This window comes from Bufo bufo, chromosome 3, assembly GCF_905171765.1.
Source record: "Bufo bufo chromosome 3, aBufBuf1.1, whole genome shotgun sequence".
Taxonomy (NCBI): Eukaryota; Metazoa; Chordata; class Amphibia; order Anura; family Bufonidae; genus Bufo; species Bufo bufo.
The window spans coordinates 455753136-455773096 of record NC_053391.1 but is presented as its reverse complement, the minus strand read 5'-3'; the positions used below and the strand labels follow the sequence as shown (position 1 = coordinate 455773096).

Here is a 19961-nt window from a genome sequence, read left to right as displayed (position 1 = left end):
ATACATTTATAACTGGAATGAAAAAATATATATATATGTTTGCCACTAAGACTTTTCTCAAATATTCCTGATTAATATAACAATAGGACTACCTGACTCACACGATAAAGGTCCACAAATCCAGAGCACAAATCCGTATAAGCAACATATATTTTCCCCGAAATAATTCCACCCAGAACAGGGACGGACCATCAGTGGTATAATCATAAAGTTTTCCTTTGCAGTGATGGCCAGTTCGCAGTGTTCGCACGCGAACACATGCGATCTGCATCTTAACTGACAAGTCCGGCGAGGCACAGGTAAGCCCCCGGAGGCTGTTTTCAGAACTGCCTGCTCCTGGAGACCGCATTTCATTTACCTGTGCCTCGCCGGACTTGTCAATTAGGATGGCAGATCGCATGTGTTCGCGGGCGAACACTGCGAACTGGCCATCTCTATTCCTTTGGAGAGCCCCCAACCAAGTTCCCAGAATTGATGCTAGGGCCCTTCAGCAGTAGGCCGATTATAACCCCCCCCACACACGAAGCCTTACGCCTCACTGGTTCTGTGCATAGACATACAACCTCAGAGACTCTCCATCACGTGCCAGGCACAATCTCTTGCTCAGCTGCCTGAATTCCAATCCCCTATCCTGGCCATTATTGGACACATAATATAATCAGTCTTAAATGCAAATGAACAAATTCCCTCTATGCAAAAGGTTTTCCTTAGTTTTTGTGTATTAGGAGTTTATTAATTACCTATAATGACTGATGAGCACTGTGGTCAAAAGATGCGACCAGTAGGACCCACTGACTCGTCTGTAGAAGTAACCTCAGCTGTGGTGGGGCCCATTCAGTCTCATCAGACAAGGTTTCCCTTTCGGTCAGATGGATCAGAATCTTCTTCACAAGTATGAAGAACCACTGGTATCTCCTTGTAGTAAACAGTAACAAACACTATCAAAAAGTCAATAGCAGTCAATGGATAATACAAAAGTAGGCACTAATGGAACCCCTCTGACAGAGAAGGAATAAAGAATATTAATTACTAACGTACATTACAAAAATGGCCATTATCACTGCTCCTACACATGGGAGTTACACTTTAATCTGCTCAGGGGATGTGGGATCAGATTAAAAGTAATTGAGTACACCTTCACCCTATCTAAGCAATTATGCCTTAAAATAAAGTCATACATGATAGCCACAGTGCATGGTCATGTCCTAGTTGTAGGTTTCTATTCTCCAGCAGTATAAATGTACTGAGTTATCATTACCCTTGCATACATTTTTTTTTTAGTGCATTGCCATTTAAAAAAAAATATTGAATATTTTTGAAAATGAAAATATATGTTAGCACAAGCTTTACCCAATTTGACATAGAATAGCCATTGGTCATTTTTAAGAGTGGTCTTTTCACTCCTTCTTCTCCGGTGTCTTGCTTAGTTCCCAGAAGCTGATGTTAAACTCTTTAAACATCTGAATTAAAATAACTCCGGTAGACACCGTGGTGAACCCACACAACATGGCCAAGGAGTCTACAGCTCCTACTTTGGTCCATTCTTGAAAGAGGATTGCAGTTGCGACCAGGACTATTGTTGTGAAGGTAACATAATAAATAGCACTAAATATACACGAGTCATAGTCTTCTAGAGCTTTGTTAATATATCGAAACTGGATGAGAATGCTGCATCCCAGGACTGCCACGAGGCAAAGGAAAAGGTAAGTTGAGCTTGATTTGCTTGGATTGTCGGTAAAAGCATCTTGAGCAAAAAATCCAATGCCTTTGGTGCAGGGGATGGTAAATGTTCCTAACAGAGAGCACACACCTATGTAAACCATGATATTCTTCTTCCCATACACTGGAGCAAGCCAGAATATCAGCACCGTCAAGATCAGAAGTACAAAACACAAGTAACTCAGGAATACTGAAAGACAGAAAAGGGGTATTTTTTAAAAACACAATATTCATAAAAAACATTTTTTTAAAATTTTTGGCTGCGTTGTGTTTTCATTCGGCAGTAATGGACCCTTGAAAATGAAATAGCAAAATACTTTCCTTCTGTAACAGTCAGCAGAGAGATAAAACTCCTGTACAGATAGGTAATCCATTATCAGTTTACTGCTGCTGTGAGGGGAAAATGCTATCTGTTAGTACAGCAGTAGATGTAGAATTGGCACGGCAGTATGCCAGCTCTATTATTCTCTGGATAGGCACAGATGAAGATGCCCACAGAAGAGCATCACACTTAGGGCTTGTTCACATCCACGTTCAGGGCTTCCATCAAAACAGCAGAGAGAAAAGTCCTGCATGCAGGACTTTGTCTGCTAAAAAAATATTCTCCCAAATGAAAACCTAACGGATCCCAATATAGCCAATGAGATGTGTTTGGCTCCGATCCTGTCAGTTATGTGTCCCGAATCCAGCACTTCCGTTATTTTCGTTCTTCTGCTCCTATAATGGAGCTGAAGAACGGAAATAATAAGCACTGATGTGAAAGTGCCCTTAGCACTGTGATCTGTACTTGAGTTACTCATTCCTCTTCCCTCTCTGAATGGGAAGGCTGTTTGCTGTGCTAAAAGTCCAAGCAAAGAAGAAGTTAAACGGTCAATAGGTTTTCCAAACACTTTTGCTATGTCATAGAGACATATCAAAAGTTTTAATCGGTGGCGTTCTGACTGCTGAGATCCCTAGCAATTCCTAGAACAAGAAGAAAGAAGCAGTCACATTGCACGTTCCTCACTGCAGAAGACACAATTGAGACAGGCTACAGACTCCTATTGGGCCCATCTGCTGCAGCGAGGAGAGACAGCATGATATGCAAAAGTGCGTCTCTCTCCTCGTTCTAGGGATTGTGGGAGTCTCAGCACTCAGCCCCCCAACATTCAAAACTTTTGATATGTCTTGAAAACTCAGTGACTCTTTAAAGAGCCAGAGCAAAAAGAGTGACTTCAAAAAATTACGGTAGATCCAGAAAATTAGCAACTTGTTTTTTTTGTGACTTTATTTTAATATATATTTTTTATATAGAATATAAAAAAAACAGGCTGTTAATAAAGTGATAAAAATGTGAGGGTAGTGCACTTTTAACAGTGTAATAAAAGCTGACCATGCATCATACTCAGGCACAGGGGGCCTATAATATGTATGACACGGGGACGCACCAACAATTGGGCTGTCAGTGATATTTCTTACAGATTTTATTGAGTTGGTCCATAAACAACATTTATCACCCATCCACATATACTACTGCTGGAGGTTACACCACTGGGACGCCCAGTGACAACAAGACATAGATCCTACCAACCACTCCATTCACTTCTATTGGACTGCTGGAGTTAGCCAATGTACTTGGTAATCCCTTGGAATTGGCCGCATATATGCCCAGTGCTCTATTCAAACAGGGGACTTTAGGACCCTTGTTTTGTGGGGATCCTAGTGGTTAGACCCCCAGCAATCACACATTTATAAATGTTTGTGGGCCAACCCCTATAAAGTCTGACGTGTACAAGTACTAATATGTCCTGTGACAGGAATTTATAAAGATACAGGTTAGGGTACTTTCACACTTGCGGCAGGACGGATCCGACAGGCTGTTCACCATGTCGGATGCGTCCTTCCGCTATTTCGCCGTGCCGCCGGACCGCCGCTCCGTCCCCATTGACTATAATGGGGACGGAGGCGGAGCTCCGGCGCAGCACGGCAGTGCACGGCGAAAGGCCGCCGGACTAAAAGTCCTGCATGTCAGACTTTTTAGTCCGGCGGCTCTCACTGTGCACTGCCGTGCTGCGTCGGAGCTCCGCCTCCGTCCCCATTATAGTCAATGGGGACGAAGCGGCAGTCCAGCAGCACGGCGAAATAGCGGAAGGACGGATCCGACAGGGTGAAAAGCCTGTGGGATCCGTTCTGCCACAAGTGTGAAAGTAGCCTTAACTTTCATTTAAATGTCACAGTCAAAAAAATTATAATAATTATCTCTGAGCCCCAAAACAAAACAGTCATGAAGTGCAAAAATAACTTTAAAAATATTGAAATAAAATGAGTAATAAATACAACAGAGGTATTTGTACTTTATTTATATTTATTAGTATATTTCCACCCATTCCTCCACAATTTGGACAGCTATTGTTTTACCTGTCAGCACCAACTACATGAAAAATATGAAGGAATTTTTACTGGAAGGGCCCACTGACATGGCAGATTTTGACCCAGTCAAAATCCAACGCGTATACCACTATTTCTGCCGCTGTCGTTCATTTCAGAGGCTGGCGTAGCTCTACTCATTTTCCTCACACAGTGTCAAGAAGGGACAAGTCTCTTCTTGGCGTGGTCTCGGCTTTAAGCCGCCGGGCTTCAAACCGCAACGCTGCCTCCAACTGAAAGCTAAGGAAGCCAAACACCAAGCGGCCGCTGATGGAATTTTTGGAGACTCATTCACATGCAGTCAGGGGAGAGGGATAAAGTTTTCTTTTCAGCTCCATTTACACCGCCTTTCGGAGCTACTGTCAGCAGATTTGACATAATAATGTGGCTACGGGAGTACTCAGATTTCAGGCAAAGCAGCCAAGATAAAAGTAAAAAATTGATATGCACATAAAAAGTAACAAAGGAAATGCACCCTGTGGCTGGCGCTATAAAAGCATACCTCAACCGGTCTACGCACTATTGTCCGATAAAGAAAGAGGTCAGGTTATTCAATCAGTGATTGATATGCAGTTTCCAATTGCTCACCCTAAAGAAGTTCTGCAGCTGTTACGGTGTGTGTAACTCCTGGCAGCCCCACCGATCAGCTATTCGTAGGGGTTGCGGCACTTTGGCGAGTTCACCGACCTCCTCGCAGCATACCAAGCTCAGTGCCATACACTGTACAGTGGCTATGCTTGGCATTACAGCTCAGCCCATTCACTTGAATGGGACGGATATGCACATTGGCCATGTGAGTGATGAGCGTGACGTCACTAGCCTAGGAATTACTTTATCCCATGTAGTAAAACATTCTGAGTAATAGCCATTAATACATTAAATATATTTGAAATGGATGCAGGTCCTGAAAGATCTGAATGGCTGCCATGTAGTACTACATTTCCACTGCAGCAGTCAGGAAAAACATTGCTAGCTGAATTTAACTTAACCAGTAGTTCTCAAGACTTGGACCCATGGCGATCGGCATTTCAAGGGGTTCTCAGTGATGAGAAACTCTTTAATAAAAAAATCTGAATTTAGAAATGTATACGGAAATGATGCAGTAGGATCTGTGAATAATCGAAATATAACATACATCAATTTTTAATGTTTCCTGGCTAAACTAACCAGCCCATGACACTTCCAAAAAGGCAACTGTACCTGGGTTCGAGAGCTTTTCTTCAAACTCAGCTCGAGTTGTTATGCTTTCGGACTTGGGTGAGTGGATAATAAGGATAATGGAGCCCACACAACACAGCAGACATCCCAGTTTGCCCAAGAAGTTAAGTTTTTCTTTCAGCACATATGAGGCCAAAACGGACCTTCGAACGTGACACAAGATGAATAAACAAATTACTACATACATTATTTATCTTTAAAGGGGTTCGGCAGCTTTTTTAAACTGATGATCCATCCTCTGGTGTGAAAGTAGCTTTATTGTGAACGAGGCTCTATGTCCTAAACAATAACTAGTTATATATTCCCTAATATATATGAAGATTGTAGATTCACACTGAAGGCATCAAAACTATGAATTAACACATGTGGAATTATATACATAACAAACAAGTGTGAAACAACTGAAAATATGTCATATTCTAGGTTCTTCAAAGTAGCCACCTTTTGCTTTGATTACTGCTTTGCACACTCTTGGCATTTTCTTGATGAGCTTCAAGAGGTAGTCCCCTGAAATGGTTTTCACTTCACAGGTGTGCCCTGTCAGGTTTAATAAGTGGGATTTCTTGCCTTATAAATGGGGTTGGGACCATCAGTTGCGTTGAGGGGAAGTCAGGTGGATACACAGATGATAGTCCTACTGAATAGACTGTTAGAATTTGTATTATGGCAAGAAAAAAGCAGCTAAGTAAAGAAAAACGAGTGGCCATCATTACTTTAAGAAATGAAGGTCAGTCAGTCAGCCGAAAAATTGGGAAAACTTTGAAAGTAAGGGCTATTTGACCATGAAGGAGAGTGATGGGGTGCTGCGCCAGATGACTTGGCCTCCACAGTCACCGGACCTGAACCCAATCGAGATTGTTTGGGGTGAGCTGGACCGCAGAGTGAAGGCAAAAGGGCCAACAAGTGCTAAGCATCTCTGGGAACTCCTTCAAGACTGTTGGAAGACCATTTCAGGGGACTACCTCTTGAAGCTCATCAAGAGAATGTCAAGAGTGTGCAAAGCAGTAATCAAAGCAAAAAGATGGCTACTTTGAAGAACCTAGAATATGACATATTTTCAGTTGTTTCACACTTGTTTGTTATGTATATAATTCCACATGTGTTAATTCATAGTTTTGATGTCTTCATAGTCATGAAAATAAAGAAAACTCTTTGAATGAGAGGGTGTGTCCAAACTTTTGGTCTGTACTGAAATATATATATATATATATATATATATATATATATATATATATATATATTAGGGGTGCACCAAAATGAAAATTCTGGTCTGAAACCGAAAATTCAGGATGCCCTTGACCGAAAACCGAAACTGCCTTTTTGCCCAAATACTTTTAAAATACTTTTTTTTTAATGATTTTATTAATAATTCTTTTTCATGAATGAAATTCTTCTGTGGGTCGTGCTGTTATGGAGAGGGGGATCTGTGGGTGGCGCTGTTATGGAGAGGGGGATCTGTGGGTGGCGCTGTTATGGAGAGGTGGGATCTGTGGGTGGCGCTGTTATGGAGAGGGGGGATCTGTGGGTGGCGCTGTTATGGAGAGGGGGGATCTGTGGGTGGCGCTGTTATGGAGAGGGGGATCTGTGGGTGGCGCTGTTATGGAGAGGTGGGATCTGTGGGTGGCGCTGTTATGGAGAGGTGGGATCTGTGGGTGGCGCTGTTATGGAGAGGGGGGATCTGTGGGTGGCGCTGTTATGGAGAGGGGGATCTGTGGGTGGCGCTGTTATGGAGAGGGGGATCTGTGGGTGGCGCTGTTATGGAGAGGTGGATCTGTGGGTGGCGCTGTTATGGAGAGGGGGATCTGTGGGTGGCGCCGTTATGGAGAGGGGGATCTGTGCACTGTTATGGGGAAGGGGATATGTGCACTGTTATGGGCATAACAGTGCACAGATCCCTTTCCCCATAACAGTGCACAGATCCCTTTCCCCATAACAGTGCACAGATCCCTTTCCCCATAACAGTGCACAGATCCCTTTCCCCATAACAGTGCACAGATCCCCCCCCTCCCCATAGCAGTGCCATAGACCGATCCCCCTACCCATAACAGCCCCGGCCCTGCTGCTCACAGCAGACTAATCACTCACTGCATCTTTATTTTACCTTGCAATCGTGACGCTCCAGTAACAACTCTGCAGGCAGAGCGGAGGGCGGCGTAACGTCACTTACTCACGTGACGCACCTGCTCCGCCCACTTTATGAATGAAGGAGGCGGAGCAGGCGCGTCACGTGAGTAAGTGGCGTTACGCCGCCCTCCGCTCTGCCTGCAGAGTTGTTACTGGAGCGTCACGATTGTAAGGTAAAATAAAGATGCAGTGACTTAAAGTAAACCGCCCGCCCGGCGCGGGTGACAAATCCCAAACCCCATATTTTCTGCCGATATGTACCAATATCGGCCGAAATGGATTAGGCCCATTTTCGGGGCCGCCGGAATTTCGGTGCACCATATATATATATATATATATATATATATTTTTTTTTTAACTGATGATTTATCCTCTGGATAGATCATCAGCATCTGATCAGCGGGGGTCCGACACCCGGGACCCCTGCCGATCAGCTGTTTGAGAAGGCAGCGGAGCTGGCAGTAGTGCTGCGTCCTTCTCGCTGTTTACCGAAGGCCCAGTGACATCACGACTAGTATCAATGGCCTGGGCGGGGCTAAGCTCCATTCAAGTGAACAGAACTACTGCCAGCGCCACTGCCTTCTCAAACAGCTGATCGGCAGGGGTCCCGGGTGTCGGATCCCCGCTAATCAGATGCTGATGATCTATCCAGAGGATAGATCTTCTCCGGCAGGCTGTTCCGGCGGGTGAACAGCCTGCCGGATCCGTGCTGCCGCTAGTGCACGAGTGCCACCAGAAGTCCGTTCCGGCCCCATTGACTATAACATGTTGTTGTTTTATTCCGGCCGCCTCTCAGCATGTTTGCCGTGCTGCGGTCGGACCTCCAGCCCGCCCCTATTATAGTCAATGGGGCCGGAGAAGAGTTCAGGCAGAACGGTGCACTAGCGGCAGCACAGATCCGGCAGGCTATTTCCCCGCCGGAACAGCCTGCCGGAGAAAGCTGCAAGAAGTGTGAAAGTAGCCTAAGTTTTGAATACCATATGCCTGTGATGGCTAACCTCTGGCCATCCAGCTGTGGGAAAACTACGACTCCCAAGATGTGCACTTGCTCGGCTAAACTCCATAGAAATAAATGGAGCATGCTGGGAGTCGTAGTTTTACCGCAGCTGAAGTGCCGGAGGTTAGCAATCATTGCCATATGCATAACACAAGTGAAAGAACATAAACACAAGTGAAAGTCATTGTGCATCAGTTATGCTGTGAGCTTTCCACAGAGGAGAATGGCTAAACATGGATACTACAAGCTGCATTGTTCTCAATTTCCTTTAAAATGTCAAGAAAGCATATACTTGAAAGGTCACTTCACACAAGTTTGCATAAATCAATAATACAGGTGAATATAAGAAACTTTGTAATATATCTTATTGAAGATCTCCAGCTATCAGCTCCCCTTTCCTAAACTAACATTATCTCAGAATTCTGTGATCAATCCGTGTTGAGAGACCAAGACATGATTCCTGCTCACTGAAGAAGCAGATTACATACTCCCATAGAAGTCTATAGAGAAGGGAAAAGCATGATGCACTATATGGTGCTTCTGCTTGATTATAAGTGTGAGAGAGAGAGAGTTAGAGAGCAGAATCTCCTGTCTCCTCTCTGCAGACTGGGATGCTATATCATGCCCCACCTTTTCTTGCAACATACTGTTATGGACTTACCCAAAAGGAATGCCCAGAGCACCCAATGGAGTAACCAGCACAGCTGGAGCAGCAGTATATGCCAGGAAGTTTCCAATCTGCCCCAAAGCCACTGCAAGAAAGTAAAAATCTAGTTATGGAACATATGTCCAGCTGCTTTACTATACAAAATCAAAATGTTACAAAAAGAACATGTTTTATTTTATCTCTTTCCCTTTAACTGTATAAAATCAGTGAACCTGTCACCTACATAACATGTTTTAAACTGATGATATAGCTCTGTGGGAGGCAGATCCATAACACTGATGGTACCCATGTTTAGTTTTTCAGAGCCTCCAAAAGTACCTAAGATAATGTTTTAAAAATATGCAAATTACTTATCGCAAGTGCCCAGGGGCGGAGAGTGTGCTGCAAGTGCCCAGTGATCCCCACCTTACTTGCTCCTGACTCCTCCCCTCTGTATTGTCCGGCCAGCCCTGTATCCTTGCGGCGTCATTCTCATCTCCATTCATAATCTAGTGCCTGTTCGCTTCACCGCCGGGTCCAGGCATGTGCAGTACATTGCCCACTGTGGGCAGTCATACTGATATGCCGTGCGCATGCGCCAGTTACGTACACCGGCGGTAAAGCGCACAGGCTCTGGATTATGAATGGAGACGAAAATGACCCAGCAAGGATACAGGGCTGGTCGGACGATACAGAGGGGAGGAGTCAGGAGCAAGAAAGGCGGCGAGCACTGGGCACTTGCAGCTCGGGCTGCAGTAAACAAATATTTTAGTAATCGAGTATTCTATTGATTATATTTCTCGATTCATCGAGTAATCTAATAAGAAAAACCTTCTTAAAATAATGTATTGCTTTTGTCCCCCTTTCCCAGTGCCATCAGTTCAGCAGCCCCTCCATACCATGTTCCCCAGTGCCCCCATGATGGCACTGCCATCAGCCCCTGCATCCAGATTGCCATGATGTCCCCCTTCCCCAGTGCCTCCTATGCCATCCACCATGTCCCTCAGTGCCATCAGATCAGCAGCCCCTCCATGCCATGTCCCCTAATGATGGCACTGCCATCAGCCCCTGCATCCAGATTGCCATGATGTCCCCCTTTCCCAGTGCCTCCATGCCATCCACCATGTCCCCCACTCCCCCAGATCAACCTTCCGAGTGACTAATCACAGGTGCCCCCATTAACCCCTCTACCCCCCCCAATACTTTTATACATGGCAAATCATAGGTGCTCCCATTAACCCCTCTAACGCCAATAACGTTATACATGCCAAATCACAGGTGCCCCCGCCAATAACTTTATACATGCCAAACCACAGCTGCCCACATTTCCCCATGCCAAATCACAGGTGCCCCCGTTTTCCCCAGCCCATGCAAAATCACAGGTGCCCCCATTTCCCCATGCCAAATCACAGGTGCCACCAATTTACCGCCCCCCCCCCCCGCTAACTTTATACTTACCTTTCAGTGCAGAGTGCGCCGACACACGGAGTCCGCAGGAGACGCGTCTTCATCCCAGCATGCACTGGGGACCTGACGTCACACACAGCGTCATCCAGCGCGCTGACGATGTGTGAACGCAAGGTCCTGCAGCGCACGGGAAGCCATGGAGCAGTGAGTGAGAAGCTTCATTTCACTCACGCTCCGTGGTCATGTGATTTAAACGAATCCTCGATGCAGAAAAACTGAATCGTTTTTAGCCCTACTTGCAGCACACTCTCCGCCCCTGGGCACTTGCGAGAGGTAATTTGCATATTTTTAAAACTTTATTTTAGGTACTTTGGAGGCTCTGAAAAACTAAACATGGGTACTATCAGTGTTATGGATCTGCCTCCCACAGAGCTATATCATCAGTTTAAAACATGTTATGTAGGTGACAGACTCCCTTTAAGTAAATTTTCTCCCCCTTTTTGAAATTGCATAACTTAATAAAGAATGTAAGCAATAGTCACTTACTTGTGATGGTGCCTATCCACCATACCAGGTCTGTAAGGTAAGAAACACCTACAATAAGGAAGAACATTTTATATATATTAAAAAAACTAACTGATAAAACACTTTTATTAAAACCTCTTCTAAATGTGATAGACATGATTTTTTCAATGTACATTATTTTTTCTGTTAGTTTTCTTAGGTGACTATTGCGCTTTAGAATCCATACTCTTGTACACTGCTGTGCACGGGAGTACAGTTTTCCATTTGGCTGCACTGGGCGCTGTTCTGTCTGAAGCATCGCTGCTCTTCTCAAGCCTGGTTGGCATACCTGGGCCTGGAAGTGTTTTTAGACCAAATAGCCAACATGTATTTTAGGACTAGGACCTCTGAAGGTGTTTGACTCGTCACCTCTGCTGTGCCCCCTGGTAAAATCCATAGCATTTGAGGCTTTAGCAGAGTGCAGAAAAAGCAGCAATGTGATATGGGAGCTCCTGCCTTGTGCTCGCTCCAATCACGGTGGGGAGGAGTCGTTTGGGACCCAGGAGGGCAGCACTCCAGGGGAAAGTCGCCTCAGACGCCATGGTCACAACTGACCACGGCATCAGATGCCAATCGCAGACATTAGCCCCAAGTATCTGCTGTGTGAAGCGGAGCGGGCACCCAATTTTTTTTCTGCCAGTTAAAACCAGATAGCAACACATATGCTTTTTTCTAATCTGTTCTTATTTACTGATTACACTTTCTTTTATTCCATTTCCTGAACATGATTATGGGGGCTGCCATCTTGCCTGAGCTGTTACTAACTGCAATTAGAAAGCGTTTAACCCTTTCCAGACTTCCACTGTATATGTATAGTGGAAGTCCGGTCTTTAAACAGCCGGGTTTCTGCTGATTCACACAGCAGAGGTCTGGGGCTAATGTTAACTCCTCAGATGCCATGGTCAAATGTGTAAAAAGTAGAAAATATATAAAAATCTACATCACCCCCTTTCCCTAGAATAAAAAAACACCATGGGCATTTCTGTGTCAGATAATGCCTGTACTAAAATAGAATCCCTTTAAGCTGTTGGCTGTATGGGATAAATGTCACCTGGATTTTGCCTATAGAGCTGAGGACATGGGCTGCTAGATGGCCACTAGCACATCCGCAATACCCAGTCCCCATAGCTCTGTGTGCTTTTATTTAGGCAAAAAAAGATTTTATATATATGTAAATGAGGCAAGTAAGGAGCCTAATGGGCTGTTACTAACGTTTCTGGAGCCGCATCCTCTGAATCTCCTCCTTGCTCCCGGACGTCACAAAGTTAGAGCGCCATTTTTGGTGGGGCAATCTGAACTTTCCATTGATACTATTCTGGGGTGTGTATGACTTTTTGATCACGTTATCGCACATTGTGACACCCATGATGTGTATTTTTTACAGTTTTTTAGTTTTTATTTTGGGAAAAGGGGGGGGGCGATTTGAATTTTTATGTTTTTTTTTAATCTTTAAAAACTTTTTTTTATACTTTTTTACTATAACATGCAATCATTAGATTACTATCATCATAGATTCCAATGCACTTGCATTGGAATCTATGATGATTTTACTACTTTCCTATGGAGCCCTTGCCTGTAATAGGGCTCCATAGGAAATACTATGCAGCAGCCTACTGTCATTCATAAAGACAGGGGCTGCTGCATACACGCTCCGGCTCCTCCGATCGCATCACAGGGGAGCCGGAGCACCACCGAAAGCGCGCGCTTTCGGTTCTCATCGCGTTCAGATCGACCACGGCATCTGAGGGGTTAAATGTCAGCGATCGGCATTACTGCCGGTTGCGGACATGAGGCGCGAGTGTCTGCTATAAGAAGCAGACAGCCACCCGCGGCTATGGTGCCCGCAGCGCTCAGGAGCGAGCGCCATCTTTAACCCCTTAGGGACACAGCCTTAAGGACCAGGCCATTTTTGCAAATCTGACCAGTGTCACTTTAAGTGCTGATAACTTTAAAACGCTTTGACTTATCCAGGCCAGTCTGAGATTGTTTTTTCGTCACATATTGTACTTCATGACACTGGTAAAATGAAGTCCAAAAAATTATTTTTTTTCCATAAAAAAAATACCTAATTTACCAAAAATTTTGAAAAATTAGCAAATTTCAAAGTTTCAGTTTCTCTACTTCTGTAATACATAGTAATACCCCCAAAAATTGTGATGACTTTACATTCCCCATATGTCTACTTCATGTTTGAATTATTTTGGGAATGATATTTTAAGGCTTAGAAGTTTAGAAGTAAATCTTGAAATTTTTCTGAAATTTACAAAAACCCAATTTTTAGGGACCACTACAGGTCTGAAGTCACTTTGCGAGGCTTACATAATAGAAACCACCCAAAAACAACCCCATTCTATAAACTACACCCCTCAAGGTATTCAAAACTGATTTTACAAACTTCGTTAACCCTTTAGGTGTTGCACAAGAGTTATTGGCAAATGGGGATGAAATTTGAGAATTTCATTTTTTTGACAAATTTTCCATTTTAACCCATTTTTTCCACTAACAAAGCAAGGGTTAACAGCCAAACAAGACTATATTTTTTGCCCTGACTCTGCCGTTTACAGAAACACCCCATATATGGCCGTAAACTACTGTACGAGCACACAGTAGGGCGTAGAGGGAAAGGTGCGCAGTTTGGTTTTTGGAAGGCAGATTTTGCTGGACTGTTTTTTTTTTACACCATGTCCCATTTGAAGCCCCCCTGATGCACCCCTAGAGTAGAAACTCCATAAAAGTGACCCCATCTAAGAAACTACACCCCTCAAGGTATTCAAAACTGATTTTACAAACTTTGTTAACCCTTTAGGTGTTGCACAAGATTTAATGGAAAATAGAGATACAAAATTTCACTTTTTTGGCAGATTTTCCATTTTAATATTTTTTTTCCAGTTACAAAGCAAGGGTTAACAGCCAAAAAAAACTCATTATTTATGGCCCTGATTCTGTAGTTTACAGAAACACCCCATATGTGGTCGTAAACTGCTGTACGGGCACACGGCAGGGCGCAGAAGGAAAGGAATGCCATACGGTTTTTGGAAGGCAGATTTTGCTGGACTGTTTTTTTTTTGACACCATGTCCCATTTGAAGCCCCCCTGAGGCACCCCTAGAGTAGAAACTCCAAGTGACCCCATTTTAGAAACTACGGGATAGGGTGGCAGTTTTGTTGGTACTAGTTTAGGGTACATATGATTTTTGGTTGCTCTATATTACACTTTTTGTGAGGCAAGGTAACAAGAAATAGCTTCTTTGGCACCGTTTTTTTTTTTTTGTTATTTACAACATTCATCTGACAGGTTATATCATGTGGTATTTTTATAGAGCAGGTTGTCACGTACGCGGCGATACCTAATATGTATACAATTTTTTTATTTTTGTAAGTTTTACACAATGATTTCATTTTTGAAACAAAAAAAAATCATGTTTTAGTGTCTCCATAGTTTGAGAGCCATAGTTTTTTCAGTTTTTGGGCGATTATCTTAGGTAGGGTCTCATTTTTTGTGGGATGAGATGACAGTTTGATTGGCACTATTTTGGGGTGCATATGACTTTTTGATCGCTTGCTATTACAGTTTTTGTGACGTAAGATGACAAAAAATGGCTTTTTTTACACCGTTTTTATTTGTATTTTTTTACGGTGGTCATCTGAGGGGTTAGGTCATGTGATATTTTTATAGAGCCGGTCGATACGGACGCGGCAATACCTAATATGTATACTTTTTTATTTTATTTATGTAAGTTTTACACAATGATTTCATTTTTGAAACCCAAAAAAATCATGTTTTAGTGTTTCCATAGTCTAAGAGCCATAGTTTTTTGGGCAATTATCTTGGGTAGGGTATGATTTTTGCGGGATGAGATGCCGGTTTGATTGGTACTATTTTGGCATACATGCGACTTTTTTGATCACTTTTATTACCTTTTTTGGGAAGTAAGGTGGGCAAAATTTAAATTTCCTCATAGTTTTAATTTTTTTATTTTTATGACGTTCACCGTGCGGGGAAAGTAACATGACCGTTTTATAGATCAGGTCGTTACGGACGCGGCGATACCTAATATGTGTAGTGTATTTTTTATTTTATTTTTTATTCAGTGATAAAATGTGTTTTTTTTTTACTTTACTTTTTTTTTCATTTTTTTTTACCTAGACCCACTTGGTTCTTGAAGATCAAGTGGGTCTGATGACTGTATAATACAGTACAGTACACTATATAGGGTACTGCACTGTATTTTACTTACACTTTGTCTGAACAGATCTATGCCTTTAGCACAGATCTGTTCAGCACCATGGACAGCAGGATGCCTGAGAAGGCGTCCTGTTGCCATGGGAACCTTTGCTCGGCTACAACTTCGGGGAATGGTAAGGAGGGGAGCTGTCTGGGGGCTCTCTCCATCTCCCATCGGGGGGCTGCAAAGGCACAGCAGCCCCCCGATGGGAGAGGGAGGGAGCTCCCTGAGCTGTTAACCTTTTCCATACATCGGTCCGTGATGCGATGTCAGCCAAAAAACGGCCCTGTGATGCGATGTCAGGCGTTTATACCAGAGTGTCAGCAATGTGCTGACACTCTGGTATAACCACTGGCCACCAACGATTATTCAAGAGGAGGCGGGCGGGGGATCGCGATCCCGCCTGCCGCACCGCCCGCCTCCCGCACACCCCCTGCACCTCCCACCGGGATAAAATCATTCAGGGGGGGATAAATATATATTTTAGGAATACTAAAGTTTATGATCCCCGCGGATCAGAAACTGCAGAAAGCGCAGCAAACCGCAGGTCTGAATTGACCTGCGGTTTGCTGTGATCGCCGACATGGGGGGGGGGGGGGGTTCCGTATACGGACCGTATATGGACCGCAAAATGGTTCCGTATACGGACCGTATATGGACCGCAAAAAACGGCCCGCAAAACGAAAAAAGTAAACGGCAGTGTGAAAAAGGCCTTATTTTAATAGTGAAAAAAAAATATGCGTATTTAGATTTTTTTTTCCGTTACACCATTTACCATGTGAGATAAATTATTTTATATTTTAATAGTCCAGACGTTTTCGGATGCGGAGATGCCTATGATGTTTATTTTTTTTTATTATTTATTTTAATTTTGGGGAAAGGTTGGTGATTTGAATTTTTATACTTTTTTTATATTAAAATAAAAAATTCACTTTTTTTTTTAAGTCACCCTAGGTGCCTATAACAAGCAATCATTAGTATTCTGTAATGGTATTTTATCCATTATAGAATACAGCATTCAGTATATTCCAATGCAGAGCTGCCACTTCCAGGCCTGTATTGTAATATACCAGTGACAGGCATCGGAGCCTCAAGCAGGCTCTGGCCTATCACTACAGGGTGACAGCTTCCCCAATCTGAGCCGGGAGAAGCTGTTACCGGAGGGGGAGTCACAGCATCTGAGGGGTTAAATATCTGCAATCTGCATTATTGCTGATCACAGACATAATCCCAGGGTGCCTGCTATGTGTCACAGTACTCAACCGGCAACTATGGCGCTGGAGCGAGCGCCATCTTTAAAGACCCGTTTTATATCTTTCTGGCTTCTTTTCAAAAATGCGCCATGCTGGAGCGCTGTGTTTTTTCAGCCATTTTCACATCTCCTTTTCTATAGGGGATAAACGCCATGAAGAAAACGCTAGTGGTAAGAAACACTGTATGCAAGAAATACCATAATAAAATACACGTGCGTGGTTATTATGCCGTTTTTATAGCCCACAAAAATGCCAGTGCAAATTTAAATGTGCGGGGACCATAAGGGCCCTTAGACATGACTGTATGCCCTCCGAGACATACGATCCGTGAGCGGACCATATGTCCCGGAGCGGCATTGATCGTGCGCACAGCATCATAGATTACAATGATACTGTGCAGGTCGGGCCGCCCGCAGGGCTATTGTCCTGTACTCATATGATCTTATGAGCCAGCTCCAGATGTTAGCTGAAGGTCTAGAGCAGGCATGCTCAACCTGCGGCCCTCCAGCTGTTGTAAAACTACAACTCCCACAGTGCCCTGCTGTAGGCTGTTCGGGCATGCTGGGAGTTGTAGTTTTGCAACAGCCAGAGGGCCGCAGGATGAGCATGCCTGGCCAATAGGAGATATAAAATGCAGGACACACAAGCGTTTTTGCAATACTGCACCAAAATTCCCGCGGCCGAGTGGTGTCTGCCTCCTTATGTTTTCAACGGGAGGCAGAGATGAAATTTGAGGCAAGTGGTTAAAAGCCAGGACCACGCCAAAGGCGTAGTGTGTGGACAGTCCACTCGTGGCTTAGCTCCATTCATGCCAAGTCTTGCGGTTCCGCGGCGTAAGAAGTAAACTGCAGCAGAAACTGTCACGGTTTCCTTAGGAGCAAACACTGTGCAAAAAAAAAAATGCCACAAAAATGTAGGTTGCTAGAAAAAAAAAAAAAATGAAAAAAAAATGTACATATATATATATAAAGCCTATATCTTTTCTACATATATATATAAAGCCTGTGTCAATGTGTGTTCAGGGACCGTATGGGAGAACTGCATCGTCAGCACCAGCCTGCTGTACTGCATTCATGCTGGGACTTGTGGTGCACACGCGGTGGGCACTGCAGAGGCGGCTCTGCGCCAGGCTGTGCTGCATCACTGTGCGGTGGTGTCCTTCCTCCTAGGCACGGTGCCCTCCCTTACCTCTGGTGCGGGCTCTCAGGATGCCTTTCTTCTGCAGCACAAACGTGGAGCCGTTCAGCAGGCTGGAGAAGACGGCCACACTCAGCCCCAGCCAGGGCAACTCCGCCTGGAAGTCCATGCCGGCCGCGCTACTGTCCTGCTGCCCGTAGCCCTGTCATGTTCTGCCTGCCGTCAGTCCCCTTCCGGTGTCCCCCTGCCGCAGGCTCCGCACGAGCTCACACTGCTCTGCGCTCCACACACAGTGCCATCAAGAGCTGAGTGCGGGCTGCTTTTCTGTTTCTTTTTTTTCTTTTTTGTTCTAACTTTATTGCTATAACACAATGCTACAAAGCGTGCCCGTCCTCTCCTACTACTGTTTGCAAACATGAAGTGACCGGTAGAGCCATGACTGACATTATCATGATTTTGTGTGGTAAAAGGGTTGTCTAACAATAACAATTATTTACCAGGTGGCCAGCACAGTGAAAAAAAAAAAAATGTTGACAGTGTTTCAGGTCCAGCACCTTAGCCCTGTCACCAGCGCTTTCGCCCTATTCTGGAACAGAAGTGTAAAGTCCAGTCAGCACCCACATCACCTCAGAGGCCATGCGTCAGGAACGGCACATGACCGCTGAGCCTCAGAGTCACATGGCGTTCCTGCACAGGTCATTGCTAAGGCTGGCTTCACACCTGAGCGTTTTCGATAAGCGCTGTTTACAGGCCTTTTTAATCGGGCATTTTTGAGGCGTATTTTGGGGCGTTTTTGTATTTTGGAAACGCGCGTCGTATGCGCGTTCTTGCTATTGACCACAGAGGCGTACAATGAAAAACAGAGGTGCTACGCGTGACAATATGCCCCGAAGAAGCTCCTGTACTTCTTGGGGCGTAGGGCGTTTTACAGCGCGTTCGGCAGTGGTGCAAGTGCTGTGTCCTCTTCAGAGTTTAGGCTACTTTCACACTAGCGTTTTAGTTTTCCGGTATTGAGATCCATCATAGGGGCTCAATACCGGAAAAAAAATGCTTCCGTTTTGTCCCCATTCATTGTCAATGGGGACTGAACTGAACAGAACGGAGTGCTCTAAAATGCATTCCATTCCATTTAGTTGCATTTCCATACCGGAGAGCAAACCGAAGCATGTTGTAGTTTGCTTTCCATCCTGGGATGCGGAGCAAGACGGATCCGGCATGGCACACAATGTAAGTCAATGGGGACGGATCCATTTTCTCTGACACAATAGAAAACGGATCCGTCCTCCATTGACTTTGAATATGCTAAAGATATACACTCGGATCCGTTCATAATGGATGCAGATGGTTGTATTGTCAGTAACGGAAGCGTTTTTGCTGAACCCTGCCGTATCCAGTAAAAATACTAGTGTGAAAGTTGCCTTAACTGCACGCCATCTCCCTTGTAGCACCCGTGATGCATAACTACAACTACTCGCATTCCCGTCCATAACGGTCGCTGTATCCTGCTGACTAGGCCAAGATGTAAGCCGTGTACTGGGGTGGGCTCCCCAGGATACAGTGAAGTCACGAACGAGGAAAGCAGCCCCAACACCAGCTTTTGCCAAAACAGAATTTTACTGAAATGTGGCAATAAACACAACCACAAATGCTGAGAACATACAATCAATTTACATACACCAAGCCCGAAGGCTCAGACCCTTGTGCTGGATGCAGGAGGAAAGTGCAGTAATTTACCTACTGGCAGGCACAACTAAACTGCCACACCTTACCTGTTATTACCCTAAAGATAAGAGCCACTGTATGGGTGTGTGTTATGGGCTATCCTGCGGTGCAGCATAACAGCTTACAATCTTACCAAGTTCTACAGTATTCCCCTACCATAAATGGTCCTGTAGCCAGGGCCTTCTTTAATATTGATTGGACCCTGGGCAAGAATTTACTTGGGTCCCCTGGATCCCGCCTTCCCACACCCTAGCATGCAATCACACCCTCCACCACAACACACACATAAAAAAAAAAAAAAATCCACACAACTCGTAGAGTAGTAAGCTTTTATAATGATGAGTGGCCACTAGAGGTGTTCCTTGGCAGTAATGTAAATACTGCCTTTTTTTCTGAAAAGGCAGTTTTTACATTCAAAAGCTTGCAGAGACATGCTATAGACACCAGAACTACTACGTTTAGCTGTTGTGGTTTTAGTTACTATAGTGTCCCTTAAGGGCTTGTTCACACGAACATATGCATTCCGTTCCGTGCAAGTGCCCC

The 19961-nt window shown here is 44.4% G+C and overlaps 1 protein-coding gene across 1 annotated transcript; it reads right to left on the bottom strand.

Annotated features, from left to right (window-relative positions):
- Nucleotides 1-335: 335 nt before the first annotated feature.
- Nucleotides 336-17997, bottom strand: NIPA1 (NIPA magnesium transporter 1). Its single transcript, XM_040425138.1, has 5 exons — nt 17748-17997; nt 11064-11111; nt 9126-9216; nt 5326-5486; nt 336-1909 (listed from the first exon to the last, which is right to left on the bottom strand). The coding sequence occupies exons 1-5, from the start codon at nt 17863-17865 to the stop codon at nt 1398-1400; spliced, it is 930 nt and encodes a 309-aa protein (XP_040281072.1). The 5' UTR covers nt 17866-17997; the 3' UTR covers nt 336-1397.
- Nucleotides 17998-19961: the final 1964 nt, after the last annotated feature.